This window comes from Solea senegalensis, unplaced genomic scaffold (assembly GCF_019176455.1).
Source record: "Solea senegalensis isolate Sse05_10M unplaced genomic scaffold, IFAPA_SoseM_1 scf7180000012844, whole genome shotgun sequence".
In the NCBI taxonomy this organism is placed as follows: Eukaryota; Metazoa; Chordata; class Actinopteri; order Pleuronectiformes; family Soleidae; genus Solea; species Solea senegalensis.
Window position 1 is genome coordinate 30,791 of NW_025320706.1, and position 26,304 is coordinate 57,094.

General features: G+C 40.7%; 1 protein-coding gene across 1 annotated transcript; it reads right to left on the reverse strand.

Moving 5' to 3' along the window:
• Nucleotides 1-8,422: 8,422 nt before the first annotated feature.
• nr3c1 (nuclear receptor subfamily 3, group C, member 1 (glucocorticoid receptor)) lies at nucleotides 8,423-25,017 on the reverse strand. The gene is made up of 9 exons (XM_044015083.1): nucleotides 24,700-25,017; nucleotides 22,980-24,193; nucleotides 13,562-13,722; nucleotides 12,969-13,085; nucleotides 12,543-12,827; nucleotides 11,822-11,966; nucleotides 10,756-10,886; nucleotides 9,791-9,948; nucleotides 8,423-8,877 (listed from the first exon to the last, which is right to left on the reverse strand). Exons 2-9 carry the CDS (start codon nucleotides 24,191-24,193, stop codon nucleotides 8,725-8,727), a joined length of 2,364 nt encoding a protein of 787 aa, XP_043871018.1. The 5' UTR covers nucleotides 24,700-25,017; the 3' UTR covers nucleotides 8,423-8,724.
• Between the last annotated feature and the right edge of the window lie 1,287 nt (nucleotides 25,018-26,304).

Here is a 26,304-nt window from a genome sequence, read left to right on the forward strand (position 1 = left end):
CGTATTTCTGGCAAAACCAAAATACGAAAATACGGAAACATCGCCCCCTTTTCCTTTTTTGTATTGAACCAAATATGGAAAAACGAAAAAAAACTACTCCTAATTTTAGGAGTAGTTAGCTGCTGAGCTGCTGAGCTGTTAGCCGAAGTTTTCGGCTCCAAGTGGACTTAAAACACACCAGCGGCTCGTTGTTTACTGTGTCCGACACCGAGGCTGGTGTCCTGTCTCCGGGCTTCTGTTGTACACTGCGGACGACGGGTTTCAACTCTCAGCTGAGCGGCCAACCAATACTTTTACCGTGCTGATGCATCTGAATTGGAAACTGTACTTTTAGTTAAACGGTGATGTATTTCATTTCACAAATAATTAATATATTATTGTTTTAGTTCAAAGATTATTTATTTTATTATAAAGACCGCATTTATTGTTTTATTTAAAATATTATTATTTAATATATCTTAATTTGAACATTGCTGTTTTATATTATATTGTGTGTCTATTTTGTACCGTTTGTGTTGCTCCGAATATTTCAAAAATAAATGCAGAGAAACTCAGTACTTGTACTCTTGAGTCTTTTCACTGCATACTTATTTACTCTTACTCGAGTAATTATTTTTAGTACTCGAGTACTTTTACTTCTCATAATTATTACCTTAAAGTACCAGTACTGTGGAGCAGTGACGTCACATTAGCATGAGCAGGTGTAATCTGAACACCTGTGATCGGATCCCTCAGGTCGGATGTTAATAGCAGGTGTGAACAGAGCGTAAACAGAACATCTAAGAAATGTGTGGATCATTTAGGCAACAGTGACCACATGTTTGTCTCCGCTGTCCTCGTCCTGCTTCTGTCTCTGTGTGGAAGAAGAAGCTCTGACTGATAAAAAACATTGGAAGTGGAACATTCCAGATATATCGACACAGAGGGGAACAGTGGAATGTACCAAGTCACGGAAAGTATACCATGGCTTTCGCATCAGTGTCGCTTTGTGCAGGAGCAGCTCCACCTGAAATTAATGTTCATGTTCTCATGGAAATTCTGCCACCTGCTGGATCCCCTTGATCAAGCTGCTGAAAGGATCCACTTGTAGTTCTTAGCTTAAAAGTATAAACATAGATGATTCATTTCAAAGGTTGTGTGTAAAATGTCACAGTTGTTTACTGTCATGAGACTGTTACTGAAGAGAATGGAGTGCATTTCACACTTGGACATAAAAGCGAATTGGTTGAACACTAACTTTTTTTTCTTAATATTATTTCACTTGCGCACCTTAGCGTGACCAAAGATGGACAATCACAGTATAAGCACTTAATGAGTTGAGTTGAATTTGTTTAAAATAGATATACAATTTAGAGAATTATTTAAATGTAGCAGCACAGGATTATGTTTGTGTCAAAAATATCCAAATATAAACTGTCAAAAAAAGTCATAGTATAGTATGTCGTCCAAAATCACCAAAAAAAGTCATAGTATAGTATGTCGTCCAAAATCACCAAAAACGGTCATAGTATAGTAGGTCGTCCAAAATCATCAAAAAAAGTCATAGTATAGTGTATTCCAAAATCACCAAAAAGTCATAGTATACAAAATCACCAAAAAATGTCATAGTATAGTATGTCGCCCAAAATCACCTGCAAAAGTCATACTATAGTATGTGTCCAAAATCATAGGTAGTATAGTATGTCGTCCAAAATCACCAAAAAAGTCATAGTATAGTATGTCGTCCAAAATCACCAAAAAATTTCATAGTATAGTATGTCGTCCAAAATCACCAAAAAAATAGTAGGTCAAAAATCACCAAAAAGTCATAGTATAGTAGGTCGTCCAAAATCACTTAAAAAAAGTCAAAGTATAGTATGTGGTCCAAAATCATATAAAAAAGTCATAGTATAGTATGTCGTCCAAAATCACCAAAAAGTCATAGTATAGTATGTCGCCCAAAATCACCAAAAAGTCATAGTATAGTATGTCGTCCAAAATCACCAAAACAGTCATAGTATAGTAGGTCAAAATCACCAAAAGTCAGTATAGTATGTCCCAAAATCACCAAAAAGTCATAATATAGCATGTCGTCCAAAATCACCATAGTATAGTATGTCGTCCAAAATCACCAAAAACATCATAGTATAGTATGTCGTCCAAAATCATATAAAACAGTCATAGTATAGTATGTCGTCCAAACCTTGCCATCTTGCAGGTTCTAACTAAATTTAAAATAATAATGAGAAACTTAAGACACACCAAGATTTTTGCCTTAAGGTAATCAGCACAAATAGCTCAGTCCATCAGAAGATGACTTGCCTCTCTGAGGTTGTGAGTTCAACTCTTACTGTCAACTGAACTTCTGCACAACTTTCAAACTTCTGACAAAATAAGAAGTTAAAAATACCAGCGGCGTGGTGTTCTGCAGGTCAGTGAGAATAGCTCCTGCTGGAACAACAAGACTTGTATGTCTGAGGTTGTCAGTTCAAGGCTTATGAAGAACTCAAATGTTTCAGTTCAGTGTTCAAAGTAAACAGTCAAAAGCTCTAAGAGAACCTGAAGAACTGTGAAGAGCAGGTAGCTCAGTGGACAAGAACGCTGCTGTGAAGTCCTCAAGTCATAGGTTCAGTTCTTGTGAGGAGCAGGTGCTTTTTAAAGCGCCACATCCAAACTCGAGATTAAATGCGGACAGCAATCCTAGACGAAGGCGGCCTTTGTGGTGTGGTGGCTTTGTTCCAAACCATAAGGTTGTGTCTCAACAGTGAGGTGGCAGGTTCCATTCCAGTTCCCATCGCTTCAGTCTGCAACAGAACCAAACCAAACCTCTTGCTGACTGACACAACCAGCAGGGCGCGAGTGAGTCGTACCCCCCGGTGGCCAGCAGGGCGCGAGTGAGTTGTACCCCCCGGTGGCCAGCATGTGTCAGGTTGAGTCATGCAGGGTGTCAGAGTCTCAAGCTTCCTGGACTAACAGCCACACCTGCACAATCCAGCAAGATAAACAGTCGGATGGATGGATGGATGGTGGGGGCCGAAGGCCCCCATCAACTGTCTTAAATCCGCAAGTCAGTTGGTGGTGGGGGCCTTGGCCCCACCACCCAACTGACTTAATGCGGTTACCTTTTGCTACACAGTGTAAAGTATTTGACCTTTGACCCTTCCCTGCCCCTCCTCTCTTCTCACTACCTGGCCTGCCCCTCCTCACCTGACCACCTGCCCTGCCCCCCCTCATCTCAACTCAACTCTCACTACCTGCCCTGCCCCTGCTCCAACCTCACCTCTCACTACCTGCCCTGCCTCACCCCTGCAAGGCTGCGGAATGGAACCTGCAAGGATGTGGAACTGAACCGGTCACCTTGTAACTCACACATTCCTATGGTTGTGAACAAAACCACTGCACCACCAATTCCTACTGTAAAAAGGACTTTCGGTCTCCTTTCAATCTTCACTTTGGATGTGGACCTCTAAAATATCCTGGTCCTCACAAGAACTGAACCTATGGTCTCCAGACTTCACAGCAGCATTCTTGTCCACTGAGCTATCAGCAACTTCTCTTCTTCAGGTTCTCTTCGAGCTTTTGACTGTTTACTTTGAACATCGCACTCAAACAGTTCACCATAAGACTTGAACTCATAACCTTTGACATACAAGTCCTATTCTTCCAGCACGAGCTATTCTCACTGACCTGCAGAACAACAAGTTGCTGGTATTTTAAATTCTTATGTTGGTCTGAAGTTCTAAAGTTGGAGGAAGTTCAGTTGATTGCAAGAGTTGAACTCACAACCTCAGAGATCCAAGGCTCCTTCTGATGGTGTGAGCCATTTATGCTGATGATGAATCTCTGACTTACTTGGTGTACTTAACTTTCTCATCCAGGTCAGAATTTTGAGAATAGTCACTTGGGGGTAATCATAAGACTTGAACTGACAACCTCAGACATACAAGTCTTGTTCTTCCAGCAGAAGCTATTCTTCCTGAGCTGCAGAACAACACATTGCTGGTATTTTTAACTTCTTATTTTGGTCTGAAGTCGTGCAGAAGTTCAGTTGACAGTAAGAGTTGAACTCTCAACCTCAAAGACACAAGTCATCTTCTGATGGACTGAGCTATTTCTGCAGGCTGACGAGAGGGTGAATTTCTTGGTGTTCTTGATTTTTTAACATTCTCAGAGTCTTTCAAACATTTAATCAGCTCCAGTCCTTCAGGTGTCAGACTCACTTCCTCACAGTTCTTGAAGTCAGTGTGACGTTTTGGGTCATCTGTTATTGAAAGATGTCCAATGTTTAAAAGATTCTGTGCAAGGACAAATAGGTCATGTGGTTTAGTTAAAGACTAGACTTCCTGGGATCAGGGGTTCTTATCTTGGATGAAGCAACTTTTTAAGCACAATATTCAACACAGAGAGTAGATTGGTCTAAGAAAACCTGAGGAGGAGTGAGAACAGTTAGCTCAGCTGGTCAGAGACCTGCTCGTCCTGATGTTGACGATTCAATTCCTTCATACACACTTAATAGCAGACTTGTATAAAGTACCTTAAAGGGATACTTGAGTAAAAGTACCACCAGAAAATGACTTTGGTTGAAGTCACTTTTTATAATATTGCTTAAATAAAAGTCTTAAAGTATATGACGACATTTACTGTACTACACGCTTGGCTCTGATTGGCTCTCCTCAGCCTCACGTGACCTCTCGCAGCTGCTTCCCCCTTTGCCCTCAGAGTGACAGAGGTCGGAAATGTGTCATTGTTTGAATAATTATGTAACATCTCCATGTGCGAGTGCCTGAGGTTTTCATCTCCTCTGACCTGTGAGGAGCCATGAGGGCGATTGTAAAAGTCACAGAAACTTTGCAATGAGTCAACGAACACTGTGGCAGAATGGAAAAGCGCTTTTATTGAATGAAGTGCTTGCTGTGATCATGAGAAGTGGCTTTCAACAAGCTACAACCGTTTCCATTATTAATTCTTTATCGTCAAACAGTTCCATGTTTTGAGAAGTACCACACAAAGACATACAGAGACCTTTAATCAACAGGAGTCACACTATAGACGAGAAATAATACAGAGGGTACGTATAGAAAAGCTATTATTTGGGAACACCACATTTTCTTTACATGGATTATATGTACATAATTGATTTTCATTAAGCAAAACAAAGCCTTTTGTTTTTAGAGAAAGCATATATCGGTGAAACATGATCTGCCCTTGATAATTCTCAAAAGTTAATGTCTGCATATATTTTATACAAAATAGATTTTCAAACAATATTTGGGTAGTGCAAATTTTTTCCTCTTTTAGATTCAAGCTGGTTGATTACTTTCACAAACAGTTTGTGTGTGAAAAAAAGATTCGACTCCTATCCTATTCACAGTATTACACAATTTGACCAAAGCCATCACGTTATCGAGTGAAAAATGTGTTTTAAGAAAAAAACTAAAAAACGTACAGGACTGTACATTCGTCATCTATGTGCTACTGAGCTTACGCTGACATGTTGAGTTTGTACTTGCTTTGGTCAACTTGTAGTCAAACATCAAATAGGCTTGTGTTATTGTGCAGTCTGTGTGGACTGTTCACTGACGAGGTGTCTTTTCCTGAAGTTTAATGTGAATCTCCTGGATGCAAATAGCTTATATCAGAAATAAAATTTATAAAAACACACACAAAAAAAAACATGTGTCATTATGGTGATAAGATTATCTGTCATTTCTATTGCATATTAGTTGCCCTGCTCAAAAATGTACAAAGCAAGCACAGATACATTTTTGAGCAAGAAGAGGCAAAGTGTGTGATTTCATACATAAGATATAAATATATCGACCTGTTTAAATGAGCAGCAGCAGAGAGTTGGATACACTGGATGTGAAAGTAACCCATGAGCAAACCCTTTGCAGTTAATGAAGAGAAGATTTTCAGGAGAAACTGAGAAGTTAAATAGTGTGATTTCGCTAAACGTGGGTATGAAGGTCAGCAGTGACAGCACATTCGTGGAACTTTCCTTACCGTTTTTTCTTTTTGGTTCTACGTTAGGACATCTACGGTCAAACATGGGACAACCACATACTGAGTGACACAGACAAAGTTTCGACAACCTGAGTGTGGGAGTGGCCTAACGATCATTAGTGCTTTTATGTTAGTTGTTGGGATGTTTTGACATTTGTTCGACTATAAAACGCGACAGCGAGAGCGCGGCTGGCGCCACCTATACGTCCAATTAGCTGTGAAACTAGATTCCTTTCTCTTCAAGTGTCACATTCACATTAAAACCTGGATTATTTTGTGCTTTGAACAGAAACAGCCAAGTTACACGCTGGTGACAAACGGACAAAACTCAAATGATGAAAATGTTCCAACCACTTGCACCACACGCAAATTAGGGATACTGACAGACCTGTGTCATTCAGTGAGTATACAGAACACTATTCAATGCTTTGTGTCACAAATACTTTTCACTCTAATTTACCAGCTTCAATGCTGGGACTTTGTTTCTGGCGTCTCAAACAAACACCTTTTAACATCACCGAAAAACAGACAAAACAGGAGTTTGGCACTGAAATAGTTCCCAGAGAATAAAGGATCCAGTTTGCCTGCCTTCCCGCTCAGTGACGCTACATGTTCACTCAAGTGTGACTTTGTGAAGTGACTGAAGCTAAGTGCTTTTCCAACATTGGGGTTTTCTGACACACTGAAGGACAAACAAACACGTAAAAGCATTAAGAGACACACAGATATAAAGACAAGGTGCCTACAGGGCGTTAGAAGAGCAAGAGGGGTTAAAGCAGAGTGGTGAGAGGGTTTATCGGCAGCACTGGGAGATTTACAAGATCATCAATCTACCAACAGCTGAGCCAAAAGTGCTGTTCATCATAAAAACTCTTCACTTGGAAGGAATAGTTGAACACTGGAGGAAATGTTGGATGGAAATTTTGAAGAAGGAAGGGTTTGTGTGTGTGCGTGTCTGACTATTTATAAGAGGAAAACCAGTTACCAGGCAACTGGTGAAGACTCCAGTACAACACCTGCACCAGCGGAGACGCAGCCACACAATCCCATGAAAAACGGTGACTCTGCACTGCCTGTGCTGCCTGTGCTGCCTGTGCTGCAGGAGTGCGTCGTCTCTTAGTGACGCTGGTTAAGCGTGGGGTCAGAATAGCAGCTTTTCCCACGTTTAAAGCTCAGTGAAGAATCTGGTGACTGCAACTCCGGAGACTTAATTCATATTTCCTAAAAATGGTAAACTATTCCTTTAAAAGGGACTTTAAAGGTCCAGTGTGTAACATAACAGAATTCATTGGCAGATACTGAATATTCGACCCATGCGTTTGTTTGTATAAGTTAACAATCACTAAAAAATAAAAATGACCTGGTCTTCATGTTAGAACAAGACCTTTGTATGTAGGCTTTTCTGGAGGCCGCCATCTTGTGTCACTGAGATATGACCTCTAACTGTCCTCTCTGACTCACATGGGAGACAGAGGGGGAGGAGCCTCCGTTTATTGCAATCAAATCTTACACACTGGACCTGGTTGGGCTTTTTTCCAAATTAAACATGACTTGCTTAGAATATGCCCTCCAATTTCTGATTGGTAGACGCTCAAAATATTACATTCTATCAGTAGACTATTGGGGCAAAATTGGGGGCTAATCAAATATTAATAGGGACTGTGCCCTATAGGAACTCCAATTAAACCCCACCTCTAGAGCCTGTACATCATAACAGTCTTTCTTCACAGTCTTTTAAAGCCTTTAGCGGGGAACTAAGAGCTCGACTGGCACTTACACATGAAGGGGGAAGGAGGCAGACCCTCAATATTCTTTCTCAAGAATAAGGACCATTTTTGACGCACCAATTGTGAGCTGAGCTGCCGCTTTCAAAAAGGTGGGGGAGAACATGGAAAACTTGTAACTGCATGTGATATAAAAAGTACAATCAACATATGATGGAGGAAGACCATGATGGGTGTAAGAGAAGCACGCTTGGACATGTAGGAAGAAAATGGCTAAAGATGACGTTTGAAGCAAACAAGGCACATCATTTTCCCTTTTATAGCAGACCTGTGTAAACCTGGAAGAGGTTGAGTGGGTGAAATCTTTGAATGGTTGTGTCTTAACAGTCCAACAGAACTGTTTGGTTTGTCCATAGTATCAAAGCAAATCAGAAAATAGCTTTTACATGACTGAAGATGTTTTTTTTGTTTTTTTTTTCCATATGACAGACATTACGTTAACAAAACTCCTCAAAAAACTAAAAAGAGGAACCTACAGTCAAAAAGCCTACTGAAGAGCATGTTATTAACTAAGTAACCTGGGAAACTGTAAAAACTGTTACGATTGGAAAATGTAGAAAATATCAGCGCCTGTACACAGATAATTGTTTAATCTACTTTAGATATTGTTCTGTGTTTAAAGGTAAGAAACCTGAGACAAGATGGATGTTAGCCTATTTCTCTGTGTGATTATCTGCTTATCTTACAAATAATTCCTACTTGTTGTTATACACTACACCTTAGACAAAAAAGAAAAATCAAAACACTGCTCTCACCGTCTGGTTCCTATACAAACAAACATGTCCAGTCTCTCCCTCCAGACCGGTCAGCCACTGCACAACGTTGCATAACATCATTCTCTCCTCGGTCCTTGCATCGTCCTTCTGCAGGGCGATGTGAGGTGGTGGGGGTAGTGGGGAGGTGGCGTGGTGGGACTTCTTTTTAAGGCATTGTGTCCGTTAATGGGGGGGGGTCACAGTTATTTCTGGTGGAAGAGGAGGGGTTTGACACTCCCGGCCTTGAATTTTGGTAACTGGTTGCTGATGATCTCCACCAGCATTTCTGGGAACTCCACACTCAGGGATTTATTCACAAAGGTGAAGAAGCAGAAGTCGAGAAGTCCGCCAACCATCTGCAGGGCACAGAGGACAGTGCGATAATTTACACTTATTAACATGTCTGTGCTCTACATATGCCTGATTCTTTTGAAACGGTCTGTTAGGGCCGTCGCTGTGCAATACCATGCGACTGTCTTGTCTCACCCACCACAGAGTCAAACTCTTCTCCAATGGTAATAATAATAATAATAATGATGATAATAATAATACTACTTACACACTGGTTAGTAGTTCACTCCCAGGTCAAATGACTGCATTTTTAATCAGCATCAGCTCTAACTGTATAATTACAATTAGCATTAATGTTTGTAGCGATCCTTAGCTTCTAAAACTTCAGACAGTGCTTCGCATCATTTATTCCATCAACCAGTTCTATTTTATTCTCTGTCCTTTAACTGCTGCAACATGTGCATTTCCCCAGTATGGGAAATGTTAATAAAGTCTAATCTAATCAACCTAACGATCCACAATCCATACAAGTGACAGCTGTTGTTGTTATATTTTCTATTTTTGATTTTTGCCGAATCTGTGCATTAGCACAGACATGGGTGACACAGAGGTGAACCACCGGCACTGGGAAAGGTGTTAATCAGTGAACCATAATAATTGGCGTTAAAGAGTCTAAAGAGACAGACAAGCTGCACAAACCTACCAAACCTTCTTAGTTAAGATAATAAGACATTAACACAAGGTGTTAATTAAACGTGATTAAAAATATCTGGTTTTGCATGGGCCTAGAGGTTATGATTACTATAAAACTGCTAAGAATGTAACATGCAACGAAACAATTTCTTTAAACTGCATGAGCTCTTAACCACACTGACACAAATAAGATCAAACACACACAATGAATCACCCGCAGCTGGTCCAACTACGTGCCGACAACCCGTAATGCTGATGTGGCACAAGGCATTTTTGTCTCTGTACCTCATGCATGGAGTCCAGCAGCTTGGTGAGCTGATAGAAACGCTGCCAGTTCTGGCTGGAGTTCTCCTCACGCTTCACAATGGCTTTCCCCAGCTCCTTGATGTAGTTCATCCGAATCTCTTCAAACACAGCCTGGCTCTTCAGACCATCCTTGGGCACTGTAGAAAGTGAGAGAGCAGGGAGAGAGAGGTCAATATCTATGACAGGGTAAAAACAAAAAACTAATTTCTTTCTGTGCCAATACTTCACATTTAGTCATGTGTAAAGGGGAATTCCACCAATTCATGCTTTGTCTTCCTGCAACAGCTGAGTGGCACTAGTGCTTCACTTATGTTATCAGACTTTATTGGGGAGAACAAGTGCTTTAAGTGAAGCATGTTGCAGTTATCCCATGGGATTACATTGTGGCAACTGCCAGTCGAGTCCATTTACCATTCACTTTTAGACATTCCACCCAGGTTGAAAAACCCTGGAATTTCCCTTTAAATTGCAAATGAGCACAGTCATATTTTACAATTTTACAAAAACATCACATTGTTTCGGGGTACACACCCTCTATTACCACACTAATAAGACACACACACACACACCTGCCAGAACAAAACAAGCACAACCTGACAAAAGCTGCACAGACTATAAGGTGTGTTCAACTACCAGTAATTATGGTTTATAGTTAAATCCACCTTGATTATAATGACTCCCTCTTGCACTACAATAATGCAATACGATGCGCTAACCCTAACCTTTGTACAGCTAATTATTTTCTGTTCCACTTCAAATATTTTGTTTCTCTTATACACTTATATTTTTTTATTATCTCTTATAAACACTTATATTTGTTTCTCAAATATAAGTGTTTCTTCTCTACATAACCATGAGATAACTGTGTGATAATGGTGGTGTCACTTATTTCTGATGACTGAACTTCAGTAACTGAAGCAAAAAAAAAAAGGCATGTGTCTCACCTGTGCTGAGCAGCAGCAGGACCTTCATACACAAATACTCGTCGTGGGAAACCTGCAGTCGCACGAACTCGCTGGAAATCTTCAGCATCATCTCACACTGGTCAGCCATGTACGGCAACTTCATTCGCTCCCTGGTGGAATCAGAAAGGATTGTTACCATTTCCCCCTGTACTATTGACTCGTCTATAGATTTGTGGGTGTATATATACACACACACACACACACACACACACAGATATATATTTATATGAAATAATTCTTTCAGAAATGAGAGTCAGTTTCATTTCAGTTTGTTGAAACAGATGGTGTGTGGGTTTTCTCTGGGTTCTCCGTAGATTGGGGATTAGTAGACTGGACACTCTGAATTGTGTGAGGTGTGAGTGAACGGTTGTTCGTCTCTGAGTGTTGTCCTTTCGCCCTATGTCAGCTGGGATGGGTTCTGATTTTCGTTGCTCCACACTTGATAACTGTCACTCAACAAAATGTAACGAGTCGTGATATTTTCAATTTCATGCTCAAGCGAATCCAACTGTACATGACCAACAATCATATTGTGCAACAAAATATGAATGAAAATTCTACAGGTGCACAACCTGAAAGTCCAGTGTGGAGCAAACCTATTTATTCTGTTTATGTCTATCGTTGTAAATGTACGTAAAATATTATTAAGTGTTGTGTTATAAAGTATAGATCAGGCTTAACCTTAAGTGAGGACTTAATTTATCAAAACATGGAATCACTTGATGACAATAGAGAGCAAAATTACTTTTTTTGGATGGGGCAAAAAGTATGTCGTCTGAATGAACAAGAAGCTAAAGCTAACGAATATTGTCAACAATAGTCAATTTTTTTTTTTAAATTGTTATAATGTATTATTATTGAAATAAATAATGCCCATTTATTCATTGATTCTGAATATGTGTTTTCAGTACTATGATACTCATAACCATGAAGCACGACATGAGACTTTAACACTGCTCCATTTCTACTGGCAATGGTGAAACATGACCTCACCTTGTGTGGACACAGTAATACATTTATCGACTAAAGACTTAATCATACATACTCATTGATGACGAGGTCAGGTGCAAAACAGAGCATGTTGCCATTGCTCTGTTGATAAGACCTCCAGCCCAGACTGAAAGACATGAGGAAGAGCCATGAGCACTGCAACAGGGTCATCTGGTCATCCAGGTGCAGGTTCCTGAAACCTGGGGTGTAGAAATAATTCTTCAGATTAACACTCAAGAGTGTGAGAAGTGCGTTAGTGAAAGAACAATGAACATTAACCAAATATTATTTTCAGTAGGTGGCATTTTTAGGCACCTTTTGTTCTAAAGAACATCTTCACAGATTTCAGTCTAATTACACATTTTTCTTGGGTGTCAATTCAAGGCTTGACAATGCAAACATGTGAGTTGCAACAACATCAGGTGTGTAAACCTTATGTGTGTGTGTAGAAAATTTGCCATTTTCAACAAAAAAAAGTTGTCGGTTCAAAATCAAATCAAAGTCTTCTCTCTGCTGTGGACTACCGGCTGCAGAGGACTTACTGGTTCATGGTTTGAATTAAATGTGACACATTCTGGCTGCGTTTTGGCTGAAAATAAAACCAAGGACAACAGTGCATATCGTAAAACATTTTCACATGCTCTGATATGGCTCAGACAGTATGACATGTCTGTGTTCAGTGTTAGAATTTAAAAATGAACCGGTACATTAACCTGTCTGTCACATCCATCACTTTGAGCAGTATAATAATCTCACAGCATGCACCGTCGACTAACCTGGCAGAGATTTGGCCCACTTGACAGCTGAGATGACCTGTCGGCCGCCCAATCGGTTCAGGGTCGTCATGAGGCGTGTGGAGGTGATGGGCAGGGTGCTGTCGTAGCCGGCGTAGATGGTCTCTGGCTCGATGGCCTTCAGCAGGGACAGCATTGTGGGAACCAGTTGAGGCATACCCTTGGGAACCAGGGTGCAGGCTTCAACTGGTGGAGGTGGCGGTGTCACCTTGGGCTGGTTGCCCTGCTGGTTGCCCTTATAACGGTTCATCTTCTTGGTTTTGCGAGCTAAAAATAGATACAAGCAGACATACAGGACAGGGTTACATGACAAAAACAGAACAGGTGAAAAGGAATCAGGGACAATTTTACCACCTCAAGGGTACACTTTACATAATGACATTAAATGACATTCTGGTTAATATGCACCTTCCAAGTTCATGCCTGCCATCAGACACTTGTGGAAGCGGCAGGCCGGGCAGTTCTTTCTCCTGATCTTGTCTATTATGCAGTCATTCCTCCCAGCACACAAGTAATTATGCTGCCCTAAAACGAAAAGCAGAGCAAGATTAATTTGGTATTTACCAAAACAACCAGTGTAACTTATACATCCTGAACTATGTCTCCAGTTTTAAAATAAGAATGAGCCAGTTGGTCAGATAGTGGTCACAATCACTGGATCAGACAATACAAAATTCATACAAAAGATAACCATCAAACCATTAGATTATCTTAATGTCAACTGAATGCTTCACTTCGCACAGTTTGTAAAAATGTGGGCTAGTTAAATGTGGGATCAAAAATATTTGTTGTACAGTTAGAGCTGTAAAGGCCAGTTATGGCTAGGTAGTAAATGCGTCAACACAAATGTGTTGTTAACGACTTACTATATGTTAATGTATTAAAATGACTACACTGGACTGATTATGTAGCAGTGGATACTCAGTATCGGACAAGAAGAGGTGGTATTGAGCATCCCAGCTTAAAAAACAAAAACAACCAACCAAAAAACTCCAGTTTACCTTCCACCGCTCTCTTGAAGAAGACCTTACAGCTGCCGCACGTGAGAACGCCATAGTGGCAGCCTGAAGCCTCATCGGAGCACACTTGGCAGATTTTATGAGTTGCACTCTTTACCTGGCCAGAGGATGTAGCAGTGGCCCCTTCTTGTCTGGAGGTAGAACTGGAGGGAGAGGACGGAGACAGCAGAGAAACATCAGGCAAACTCACTCTCAACCTCTTAACCACAAAAACATACAATTTATGAGCAAAAATAAAGCAATGCATCCTGGCATCTACAGTTTGTTTTTGGCAATGGTAGTAATCCACATTGCTGCTTAGGAGTCCATTCCATTTCATAGCACTTACTATATGTCTACAATATGTCTATTAATCAGAGTTCAGCTGTAGCCCACAGTGTATTGGTCTGCACTAAAACTACACATAGATTCTATCTTTTCATTAGTCAATGTGTCCCTTGTGTTAATTTTAACTTTTCCCAAAATATTTGGTGAAGAAAACCGAGTCCTATTGTGCTCATTTGGGTCTTTTAAGTGTTTAATTGTCTGGAGACCGGTGGTACCATCTCACATCCAGTGCTTGTCAAAACAGCCCTTCTCTCTTAAATGTAACCACAAATATGTCCAGACCCAGTTAACAGCGTGTAGAGATGCACTTCTGCAAAACTACCACTAGAGGACATAAAGCTTTGCTGCAACCAATGACCAGCGGTCCACACCCCCTTCTCTAACTATGTGACCACAGCAACACAGGCCTACACTGAGAGGATATCGAACATGAGACATGCAACAACCAAGTCTCTCCAAGTGTCCACATGTTTACCACTGCAATAAAAACATTTAGTTTGATTTGATAAGAGCCACTCACAACTAAAACATGCAGATTTGAGCCAGGGAGCTAAGCTGTGAAGCTAGAATGTATTTTCCAAGCAAGCAGGCCAGACCCCAGTCATCAGTGGGCATAGTGCACTGAGAAAATCTGCGTAAAACATAAAACATCATGTCCAGAATCTTTCAGCAGCTGGATAAAAACACACCAAGAGAGATCTGAGAGGAGGATGTCTAACCATGACAGGGCTAAGAGCTTTTCTACAGACAATAATACACTGTGATCAATAAATATGCCCATTTACCTCTTACGACTTTTTGGGGGGGAGTGGACACCTCAATTTAACTAAGAATACTCATCAACGAAGACTTTCTAACAAATTTGAAGGCCAAAATCATATTCCGCCAAGACATTTTACTACGACAAAAGGTTTAAGATGCCACTATACATTGTGTTAAAAAGGCATTATTGTTCAAAGTGGACAGCATAGGAGGAGAGAAAATTATTAATATGAATTTTAAATTAATGAAAAGTTTTATCTTGGAATATATTTGTGACAATGTTCTCATTACATGTTTTCATTTTATGTTTCACTTGGCATTCATTTCATACAAATTTGTATTTCTTATGGTATCATCAACGGAAATTCTGTCTCTGACAATAGCAGCATGTGTACACTGCTGCTGTTTGGATCATAGTCAACAGTCCACTGAAATGAGGAGAGCATTCTGGGTAAAAGTCCATACAGTAAATACAATTACTATAAAGCTGCATCTGTGCAGGACAGTATGCCATCTGTCATGCACAGATGTACGTGGGCTTTCCTTAACATACTGCCCGTCGGGCAGAAAAATCACACAACTACACACATGCAATGAAAAAGCCCTTCAAGGCCGAAAAGGAGGGAGTGGTGGCCAGCAGGCTGGATGGAGGGGCTGATGAGTGGTCATGGTAATGATGTCAGAGGGTGTGGGGGAGGGTAACCAGCTTCAAACTGTCCACTGGGACACCAGCGGGACAGCTTTGCTCACCAGCTTTAGGTTACTGGTTCAAATCCAATTACTGCAGCTGCTATTGGTTTGCAACAACAAAGTAAATCTCCGGCGATGTCACAGCTTCAAAGTTTTTTATCAAAACTTGCATTTGGGACCAGTTTAATTTAAGTTAATGATGTTTGTTAATTTGTTAACTGTCAATACTCAAAGGAATCAATGCTGCAAAGTGACCTGGAGACATCCAACTTCCTCTTTTTGAAACCATCTGTTGAAGTGCTTGCTTGCCATCAACAGGAAGTTCTTACATTCCCTCAAAGTTTAATATAGGTCATAGCTCAGCCACCGCACAAAGGTAGAGACACCCCCAAGATGGGCCTTGTTAAATGTTTGTGTCTGCACAAGTGTGATCAATCAGCCTAGGTTGGATTGAGCAAAACCATTTTGCACACTTAAGATAATGCTGGCGGCCCAGCACTCTGCATAACAATTCATAATCCCCTTTCAGTCTTGATTGTCACAAGTAGCTTGTCAGGCACCTATCTAACCCAAGCTTCTTTGTCACTTTAGCCATACAGCTGTTCAAGATATAGGATTGCTATACCAGCCCTTTGTTTTTATGTATGATAGATGACTTTCTGTTTGAGTGTTTACTCTGCAACTTTAAGTCATAACTTAATTCAGTTCAGGCCCATCTCCAATTCTGACATTTAAAAGAAAAATAATCAATAATCACATGGATTTCTCATTCACATATGAGAACTAATAAATTGTTTCTGCTATGATTCAGGGAGGGGGCTCCAGAGTCAATGTAACCGTTTCATTATCTGCAGCCACATTTTAGCCACACATCTTCCTCTGGACTGTAACCTCCTGTTTCAAGTTTACAGCTGCACATGATTCATGAGTTCAACATCACTGGTTTTTAACGTGCAACTGACAAAAGATGGGGCATACAGTTCTTTAATTTGTACAATTATCTCGCCAACTTCATCAAAACTGTGAGCATGAACAGGAGCACATATGAGAGTCAGAAGGAAGTGCCTCTTCCCTGAGGTAAGAACGACTAAAATAGAAAAGGAAACTGGTGTGCATGCTCTCAGTCATAGTTATAGGCAGAACAACAGCAGAGCTTCTGTGAGGGAGTAGAGAGGCTGGGTTTGTTTGGCCTAAGATTGGCCTGAACTTCTCTAAAATATCCACCTACTATGCCCTCCAATACAAACAGTGTATGTATTTATACGCACATTGATATTAGTGCAACGACTTCACTAATTATAAGTTGCGCTGCTGCTGCTGCTGCTGCAAATTAATGCATAACAGGCTGCAAATTTAAGGAAAATCCAAAACAAATTGTCTTAAGGTTTTAGCCACACAAGCCTCCTGGGGATTTGGTTGCTAAACATACATAGGGACAGTAAACAATGTAAGCGCTATGAGACTGTTAAAGAGTTGAGCCAACTTACCAATATGGGGCTTATAGAACCATAGAGCTTATAGAGGAGTATTTCAACTCTAAGAACCACATTGGATTCTATTAAAGGAACAGTGTGTAAAAATGAATGACATACATCTAAAAGGTGAAATAGCAGAAGGCTACACTACTCCTTTTTTGCAAGAGCACAAGTGAACTATGATGGCCTTTGAATGCCAGAAAGAAGGTTGTTCATCTTTGTTTGCATAGATAGACATAAGGTTTAAAAGGCAGACTGCTGTGTCCATTCAGGTTACTGTAGAAAAATGGCAGCAAAAGACGGCTGTGTCTGCAAAGAAAGACTCTTGCTTTGATTACTTTCCCTCATTCTTCTCTGGAGAATGCTTACACATCACAATAAAAACATGTAGAATAAAAAACCTGTTTAAGTTAAATGGCTTTGGAGTCTAAGTAAGTTGGCATTCAGGCTCACAACTTTCCAGTTGGCTGGTAAGGGGGAAACCTATCTACCATCGTGCAACATTACATAGGTTTTATTGGTGTCATAGTGCATCTCAAAATACAGTAAGGCTTTACACAAACACAACACTGTCAACGTAACTGTTGACAGGAAAGCTGCAAATCTCCATGCAAACTTTTTGGGTTGTAATTAACTACAGTACCTGATATGAAGTGATCCCTCAGGATCGTTGGTGATCCAGTAAAATGCTCGAGAATGAGCCTGTCCCCGACTGCTTCTGCATCCTGGTGCACAACAGCTATCCACCATCTTTACTTTTTTATGAAAAGAGCCAGTCTGCCTAGAATATTGCCAGGTATATATGCTGCTGGTTACATCATGTCAATGGATGTAAACAGCATTGCTACCTGCCAAAATGGTTTTGGTTGCATGAGGTCAGCTACCGGAGCTCTATTGTCTAATCTGTCCAGCAGGAGTTTCACAATAAACAGAAATCTTTTAAACTTCTCATAAAAGGTCTACAACCCCCTCCCTCTCTGAAACGCATTGCCTCGTCTGTCATTGTCAGACTGTTCGTTGGTAGCAACAGTAGAAGTCCTGCTGTGTTGTAGGGCAGTCAAAAATAAAGTCCATAAAATCTTTACAGTCCTCTGCAGGCAGTCTGTTCCTGTCACAACCACAAGACATTAAATCTAACGTTGTGGAATCCTCTGCCACTGAAACTGTTACTCTATGCTTCTCAGAGTGTTCAGCTGTGACAGCTGCTGTAGCCAGGGCCAGAGTCATCCCCCAGAGCAATGGTATTAACGGCATTCCTCTGTAAATGTTTCCTCATTTGGAGTCTCAATGAAGGTGGTTAAGAGCTCTATCTAACCAAACCCATTTGCCATACAAAGCCAATACCTGACGATGCAGAGATTATGGATTACCAAACTGCATGTTTATTGACATTTTTCACATTTATGTTTTTGAAATTTCTGGCAAATACTCTAAACATTAGTTAAGATCAAGAAAAATAATGTGGTAAAGAACCTTAAGCGCAATATTTAAAGTATGGTAAGGGTTAGAAATAGGCTGAGGTTGAGGTATGGAACATATGGCTACTGAAAAAGGTCAAGATGAATTCTAGCTCTGAGATGGGACTGCAAGCCTGGTCTCCAGCATTGAATTCAAGCATTTTATATTTTATTATTGTGCTGTGTTGATCTAAAGGTCACACTTCCTTTACAATCGAATAAATTGTGAGGTTGAGAATTAATGAAAAGAAGTATGTTCAGTACAGCTGACATCTGGTGACTGAACAATTACACAATTCACATCGTCATGCCACCAATATATGTATATAAGTATGAGGAACAATGTACAGTTATTATTGATATTGTTTTGTTTTTATTAGTAAGATGCATTGCTATTCTGGATGAAGCCGCGGGCCCCCCGAGTCCGAGTCAACAATGAGACATTGTCCCATTGCCCCCCTCTTTGTTGACCTGCTTAAATAACAGTTACATTTGTAGCCCCAAGCAGCATCTTAACTTAGACCAAAGAAAGAAACCAAATGACACCATGGCCGAAGACTAAAAAAACAACAACAACCAGAAAGGATTTGAGTTTCCATTATGAGAGATGGTAGTGAGTGTGTATTGGGGGGCGGTGGCTTCATGGCCAGTAAAATGAATTAAAGACTTGCTGCTGCCACTGCTTCTGTGTGCATACTGTAACCGTAATACCTTCGGCTGGATGTGGGAGGAACCCATCCCAACACTGGGGCTTGCTGACTTGACAACTGCACACCAAAGTAAAAAGAACATAGAGCAATCAACTTTCACCTAAGCCCAACATGGGAATTTTCAAGAAGCCCATTCAGCATCAAAACACAACGGAATTTGATACAGAAAAAGGCAAAACTCTGGTTACAGGGAAATCATACAAAAGCGACAGGAATAGCTGTCATTTGATCTGGAGCATTCACTCAGCACCAGCTGTGGAGCCGTGGGAGGGAAGGTATGTCAGGAGAGTGAGAGTTTCATGGCAGTATTCTGTGGTCCGCCTCCTGCCTGGCCTGCTACTGTGCTGCACATGACACAACCGCATACACGGGCACACATCTACACACTGATGCATAACACAAAGAGCTCAAGACCCGCATGTCCCAAACACACACAAGGAAAATGATTAAAGGTGATTTACAGCTGCTAAAAGCTGCTGCTCATAGCCAAGGTCTTTGCCCTCGGTGGCAGGAAGCAAACGCTGAGGAAGAGAGAGCAAGACTACCAAATAGCAACTTCTGCCAAACCTTTCTCAAAGAACCTGAGGCTATTCATACCCTAAATACAAGCTTTTAGAAACACACCAGACACAGGCACCAAGGCTCTCAGGTTTGACTTAACCAGCAATGGTCTGGTTTTAGTCATAGCCCTAAAATCAAGACATGACACTCCACACTGCAATGACTGTATCAGCTTGTACATTCTCAGCTGAGACAGAACAATTGGCAGAAAAATGCTTTCCTCTACTTATAAACTCAGTTAGAAAACTGTTTTAGTGCAACACAGTGTATTTACATGTATTTTCCCTTTCTCCGAGAGCTATTCAGCTGTGAGTCACAGCCAATTCTTAAAATTTACCTCTCGCCTGGGTTCCCCAACTGAAATAACCATAGTCACTGAGACAGCAAATCACAGTTACTGCAGAACTGTGTGCAACTAATGGCCATTTCAATAATCAATTTAGTTTCCCTGTAAGTCCTATTTAGTAGAGCTGCAACTATTGTTTATTTTCATAATCGATTAATCAGTCGATTATTTTTATGATTAATCGTTTGGTCCATAAAACTGGAGAAAAAAAAAAAAGTTCAGTGTTTGTTAAACCAGGAAATTATGAAGTTCTTGAATGTCTTGTTTTGCCCACAAACCAAAATGATTCACTTTAAATGATTCCTGTGTTATATGGAGCAAAGAAATGAAGAATATTTTCACATTTAAAAAGCTGAAACAATCAGAAATCTTGTTTTAATAATGAAAAAAGCTTCAAACCGATGAATCGATTATCAAAATAGTTGACAATTAATTTTGTGAGTAATTGTTGCAGCTCTACTATTTAGTGAACAACTTACATTAAATTTAGAACTGTATCAAAGCTATGCATTTAGTAACCCCAAGCTGGCTAATACATGTCCTTTGTGGAAACTTCTGTGTCAGGCAAAACTCAGCAGCAAAATACTTTACACATCTGACTCGCAGACTGAAAAAAAATGGGTTGGGCTAATCTTAGGCGGAGGAAATGCCACACTAAAAACAAAGGTTACATAATGCTAAGCTGTCACATTATCTAACGGGGAAATTATGCTCATGTTTTTTTCCCTTAATTTACTGCAACGTAGTGTTAATTTGACCACATACAATGAGAGTGTGTATTTCCAAAAATGGTAACCAAGCAAAGCAGTTCTCAAGGTGAAACATTCTCCACTGAGTAACCAGTTGTTTGAGTCAGACAATGACAATTTTAAAACTATGATGTAATCAATGAATAGCCAATATCTGGAAAATGAAAGCACTGAGAGAAAACTGGTTTGTTAGAAGTTCTGCAACATGTAAAGGAGTATCAGACCATGCTAAGTCAGACACTGTGGTATGCAAGCTCCTCGGAGCAGGATGCAGAAGAGGCACCCCTCTTTTGACCTTGGTGACCTGAGGCACCGAAGCCACCATAACCCCTCAATCAGCTGATTTCAAACCACCACATGTGACACAAGTGGAGGTGAATAACCAGGACAAAATACTCCAACTCACTAGAATCACATGTACAGACATGCTAAGCTAAGACAAAAACCATCAAATAACCAATCGCCAACACAACCACACAAAATTACCTGAGGTCACACTGCATGCATAAGACATAATCATATGCTCACACATACATCTAAATACCAAAAAGATAGCGTGATTGAAGTCATATGATAAAATTATGTGTATCTTGTGTCTATCCCCATCACGATCACCAGGCATGAGAATGACTGTCAGACACAACATTAAGCACAAACAATACAAAAATAATTTACTCATTGCTCTAATCGAAATGACACACTCTTGCGTGCCAATCTTTAAAGAGATCTCTCCCTGTCAGATACTGTGAATAAGATAGGTGTCAATAGAGGAGAGGCACTAAATCTTGGTGGAGACTTTCTTTTGAGCTGCTTCGCAAAGTGGGCCTCAAAGCCACAGTCACAGCTGGACTATAAAACTCTACAGCAAACTTTGTACAGCATAACTGTACAAAAGACACTTTGTGGGGCTGGGTGGAGCCCACACTGTGACTGGACCCAAGATTCATCTGAATGGCAGCTCACTGCAAAGCAATCACAGCAGAAATTAGGATTCAGCTAAATCACGTGGACAAGTCAGAAGAACAAGCAGCCCTTTTTCACTCCTCTCTGCAATGGAAGAACTTCTTTTTTTACATACAGTGCAGGCAAGGCAAATCTGTGAAGGTGACAATTAATTAATGACAATACTTCAATTAACTGTCTGCCCTTTTGGTGGCAATCTATTACACAAGAGATGAACATGTCAACTTATTTTTGACATATTGCAACTGGAAAAACAGAAGGAATCTGACCAAATAAACCTCTTTAACGTAAAAATACACTATCAGGGATTAAACACAGTCGATGACACATTTAAGTCAGGACATGTGATATATACACACACACATTACTGCTGAGGCTCATGTAGTCTGACAGAAAAAGATCTAGTGTCAGTCACAGATAAATGCAGAATTCCCCTGTTTTATTAGAGTGCATCATTGCTGAAACCCCATCCTGTGCAGTGCATGAGCCTATCTCATAAAGCAGGGTTAGTGGGTCAACTAGCCAACATGGGGATTTGCCCAGGTCCCAAACTCTAAAAGTCCTGTTTGTGCACACACCACATTATGAGAAGTGATAACACTAACCCAGAATCACAAATGTTTGATTTGAAAAAAACAGATATCAGAGCCTGATTTTATAGTTAAACTATAAACGGCAAAAGATGGTGTACAACTCAGATTTTAGAGACTATAGGAATTTTATAAACAAACTTGTATCGGGTACATCTATCCATCTCTGACACTCTCTTACTGAGCTGTACACACACACATGCACACACACTTTTTTGAGCAGGTGAAACAACCATCGGCCAGCAGTTTTAACTCATGACATCCCAGCTGTCGCCAGGTATAAGTAAACCAAAAACTTCATTAGGATGACATTTCAGTGACATTTCTAACGATGCTTCTAAGGGCATCTAAAAATGGTAATGCAATGTCAGTACTGTGTTCATATTAAACACTGCTATAAGACATTCAAAGAATAAAAGAAAACTTGACTGAGCAGCGACCAGTAATACTATTTGTTTTCATTTGACAAGTTACACAAATAATTTCTTACCCAAATTGCCATTACATAATATGCTGCTGATAAATTAATTATTTTGGCACAGGAGAACTTGTTTGCACGAGGTTACGGACTGGGCTCTTTGCCAATATTCGGTTACCTCTTTGTTGCTAACATTATGATTTACACATCTTATGATTGTCTGCTAATGCAAGGGATGATTAAATATGACATAAGTGCAATCAACAAAGAAATATTTCAGCTCAGGTTAGTGAGGCTCCATTGACAGTTGAAGTCAAACTTCACAGCTGACATCTCTGCCTTTGTTTCTTACCATGCAAAGCTGGTGGAGAAGGTAGGGGAGCTTGAGAAGCAGTCACTTGCTCTCTGCATAAGACCCGCGCTAACTGCACCCTGGCCTCTGTTCCAATTTCCACTGATTGTTGTCACTGGAAGAAACACTTTGGACACTGGCTTCTGATCCTTCTGCTGCTGAGCTTCACCACTTTGACTTGTGTTGACTCCAAAGTGGTAGGACGGTCCTCCTGATGTGCTGACACCACAGATTGAAATGGGGTTTGAGTTGGGCAAAACTGTGGAGGATGAGCCACTTATTTGACAATTAATCTGGCCAGCAGATGTCTTCTCCTGTTTGATCACGCCTGGGGTACAGAGCTGAATAAAGTCATCATCTTTTTCTTTCTTCACCAATGCAGACAGAGTGGTCGTAAAGGTTTGGGGGGAGGCTGTGGATATGTTAGTGCTGGACTGATCTGGACTTGCCATAATGCTGCCATTGAGAGCAACAGAGACAGCACCACTGCCATTACTGTTCTCAAGCATAGCAGACTTTATGTCTCTTTCTGAGCAAACATCCCCTAGCAGAGAATCATCCGCCAGAGTCGACAGGAACGCATCGTCCCCTACATAAAAATCTGAGGGGGACACAGTGAGCTCAAGGTCTTGGAGTAGGTCCAGAGCATTGTCACTGAACAACTTTTGGCTTATGTCCACATCTTTCCCAATGTGATCAAATGCATGATCAAGGTCAGAGGGATCCTGGTCTCTATCCATGGAGAAATCCTCTGTTTTCATGTGGAAGAAGCTAGGATCTGATCCCCCAATAAGGGAATCCATGGAGGACTGGGTAATGTCTGCTATTTTGGCCTCCAACTGAGGCAAATTGTCACCCAAGGTTTGATGCCCAAATGCTGTGGAGGTCTGTGTATGGAGCAACTGCTGTTGCTGATTTCTGTGATCTTTGGTCAGGCCCCTGGGCTCTGGGTCTTCAAATGAGGGGCTTAGTATGGCTGTGGCAGTGATAGCGACAGGGGTGCGTTCCTCTGGAAGGGGGGGGCTGTTGCTGAGGCCGTTGGGTACTTGTCCTGGCTGCATGAACGGGCTGGGTGGAGGAATGACTGAGGTGATGGACATAGCACTGTGGGGAGCCACTTTCAACAGACCTCCCTCCTCCGGGCTTTCAGTGTAGACCAATTTGCTCAAATGCTCATCTCTATAGGTTTTCTTCTTCACTCTACCTTTGTCCATCTTTTTGGATGGGGACACAAACAGAAAGGATTAATAGATACGGCTAAATGTGCGTAGTGCATGTTCATAGCAACCACACTCAACACACCTACCTACATTTAGGTCAACGTAAAGCTTACCTGCGCGCCTATGACAGTTAACATAGCTAAGGGCAGCTAACTGCGGTAACTATAATCAGTGCTAAAATATTACCATGAGCACACAGACAGTCGTTTACGTTGTGTACAGTGTGCGTGAAACGTAAACACTGGGTTGGCCACGAGTAACGTTACACATATCTAGTTAGCTTGTTACCAACTACTGACATGCTAGACAGCAATGTGGCTAACAGCTACAGGGGCTACATGCGTACATTTACATTACGCTCGGCTGTCATTAACAGCAGTGTTAGCATGCCAGCTACAACCGCGTTTATAACTGAATATTTGGTGCCAAAAGTGCTACATTGCTACATTTGTCCAGTACACTCGCCATATGTGTTTATTTGAATAAATGCGCACACTTACCCTTGAAATGACTGCCTTTTTTTAAGTGTCCACACGTCGTTAGTCAACATTGTTTTGGTTGAAAGTGGCAGCCCCAGTCCACAGCACGCAACACGGACTCACTGTTTGTTAACGTGTCTCCTCGACGCGTCGTGTCCCGTCTGCATAACGAGATAAAAGGACAAACGCACGCAGAGCTGATACCGTTTGTCGGTTATTTGTGTCTTGTGATGGAGGCGAAAACCGTCAGCAAACCGCGTTAAACTGGTTAAACTCTGTTGATGCGCAGCTTGCCATTACAAAAGTAGGCGCTAACCTCCAGGAAAAACATAGCCTACAAAATGGAGAACAGAGCAATAAGCAGACAGCCCCATGACTGACCTGTTTACAGTGCGCAGAGACACCTATCGGCCAAGCCCGGTCACTGCACCGGTCATGTGTTCTGATTTGAGCCCAAACACCCCAGTTACAAAGATTAAGATTAAAAATAAATTTGAATTAAAAAGGACAAAGGAAAAGAACTAGTAAAGAAATAAAAAATAACTTCCTCTTTTCCTGTTATTTTGCCTTTTATTAATGAGTGCGAAACATAATGAGACTTCGACACTGTCTGTAATTTGAGAATTCCACAGAGAGACAGACAGAGAGAAGGTGAAATAGATGTTTTTCCCAAGGTCTGTTAATTCCCCCTCTACACAATGGGATGTGTCCTATATTTTGATAATCTTTCACATAATGCAAATAACATTTATTTGTCTCAGAGAGAGGCCATTTGTGACTAGGAATGTGACATTTGTGACAAGTAAACAACTGTTTTCTCTATTCATTTTTGAGTCAAAACTACAGTTACATTTTGGTTCTGTCGTCTTGCCAGTTCAGACCTCTGCACTTTTATCGGGAACCATATTAAGTGGTGGAAGTCAGTCTGGTTCTGCAGGAAGTTTCTTCCTGTTAAAAGAAACGTTAACACTGTTGCCAAGGGCTTGCTCATTGCACATTCTGTTGTTGTTTTTCCCCCATAATATTGACAGGTTTTAACTGTAATGTATTAATGTACTTTGGGATAATTCCAGGATGAAGAGGATATAACGTGAAACAAGCTGTCACATAGATAATACGTATAAGTATGTCTCATTTATATATTTTTACTCATGTTTAAGGCTGCACATCAGTGTATTTTACCATTTTTGAAGTAAATTCACTGGTTAATATGAAAGATGAATGTTTGCAGACCTGTGTAATCAATAAATAGAACTCACATGCACCAGGCTACACAACCATACATCTTGTATATGTTTATATTCATATATTATGCCAGAGCTTGAACTGTGTGAATTTAAATGAGACAGAAACATGACACTTGGACCAATAACTGGAAATGATGTACATGAGCTTCCCAAGAACCAACAACCTCATACCTTGAATCTGACTGACTTGAAATTCGATCACACATGTTCAACCATAAGGCCTCTCGGGCCATGACCATGACAGGCAACGGTGATGAATAGTTTGCTAATTTAAGCCATACATAGTATGAAAAACATCAATGTGAATAGAAATCTTTAGAATTTGTTCAGAAATGGACTAAACAATATTTGACAAGACCATTTTACTTTAATTTTGTAG

Excerpts from the sequence above, each read along its gene's own strand:
- nr3c1 (XM_044015083.1), bottom strand. The coding sequence starts at position 24,193 with ATGGACAAAGGTAGAGTGAAGAAGAAAACCTATAGAGATGAGCATTTG. Across the intron at positions 9,949-10,755 it reads CCTGCTGCTGCTCAGCACAG|TGCCCAAGGATGGTCTGAAG; the intron begins GTGAGACACATG and ends CACTTTCTACAG. Across the intron at positions 8,878-9,790 it reads TGCTGGACTCCATGCATGAG|ATGGTTGGCGGACTTCTCGA; the intron begins GTACAGAGACAA and ends TGTGCCCTGCAG.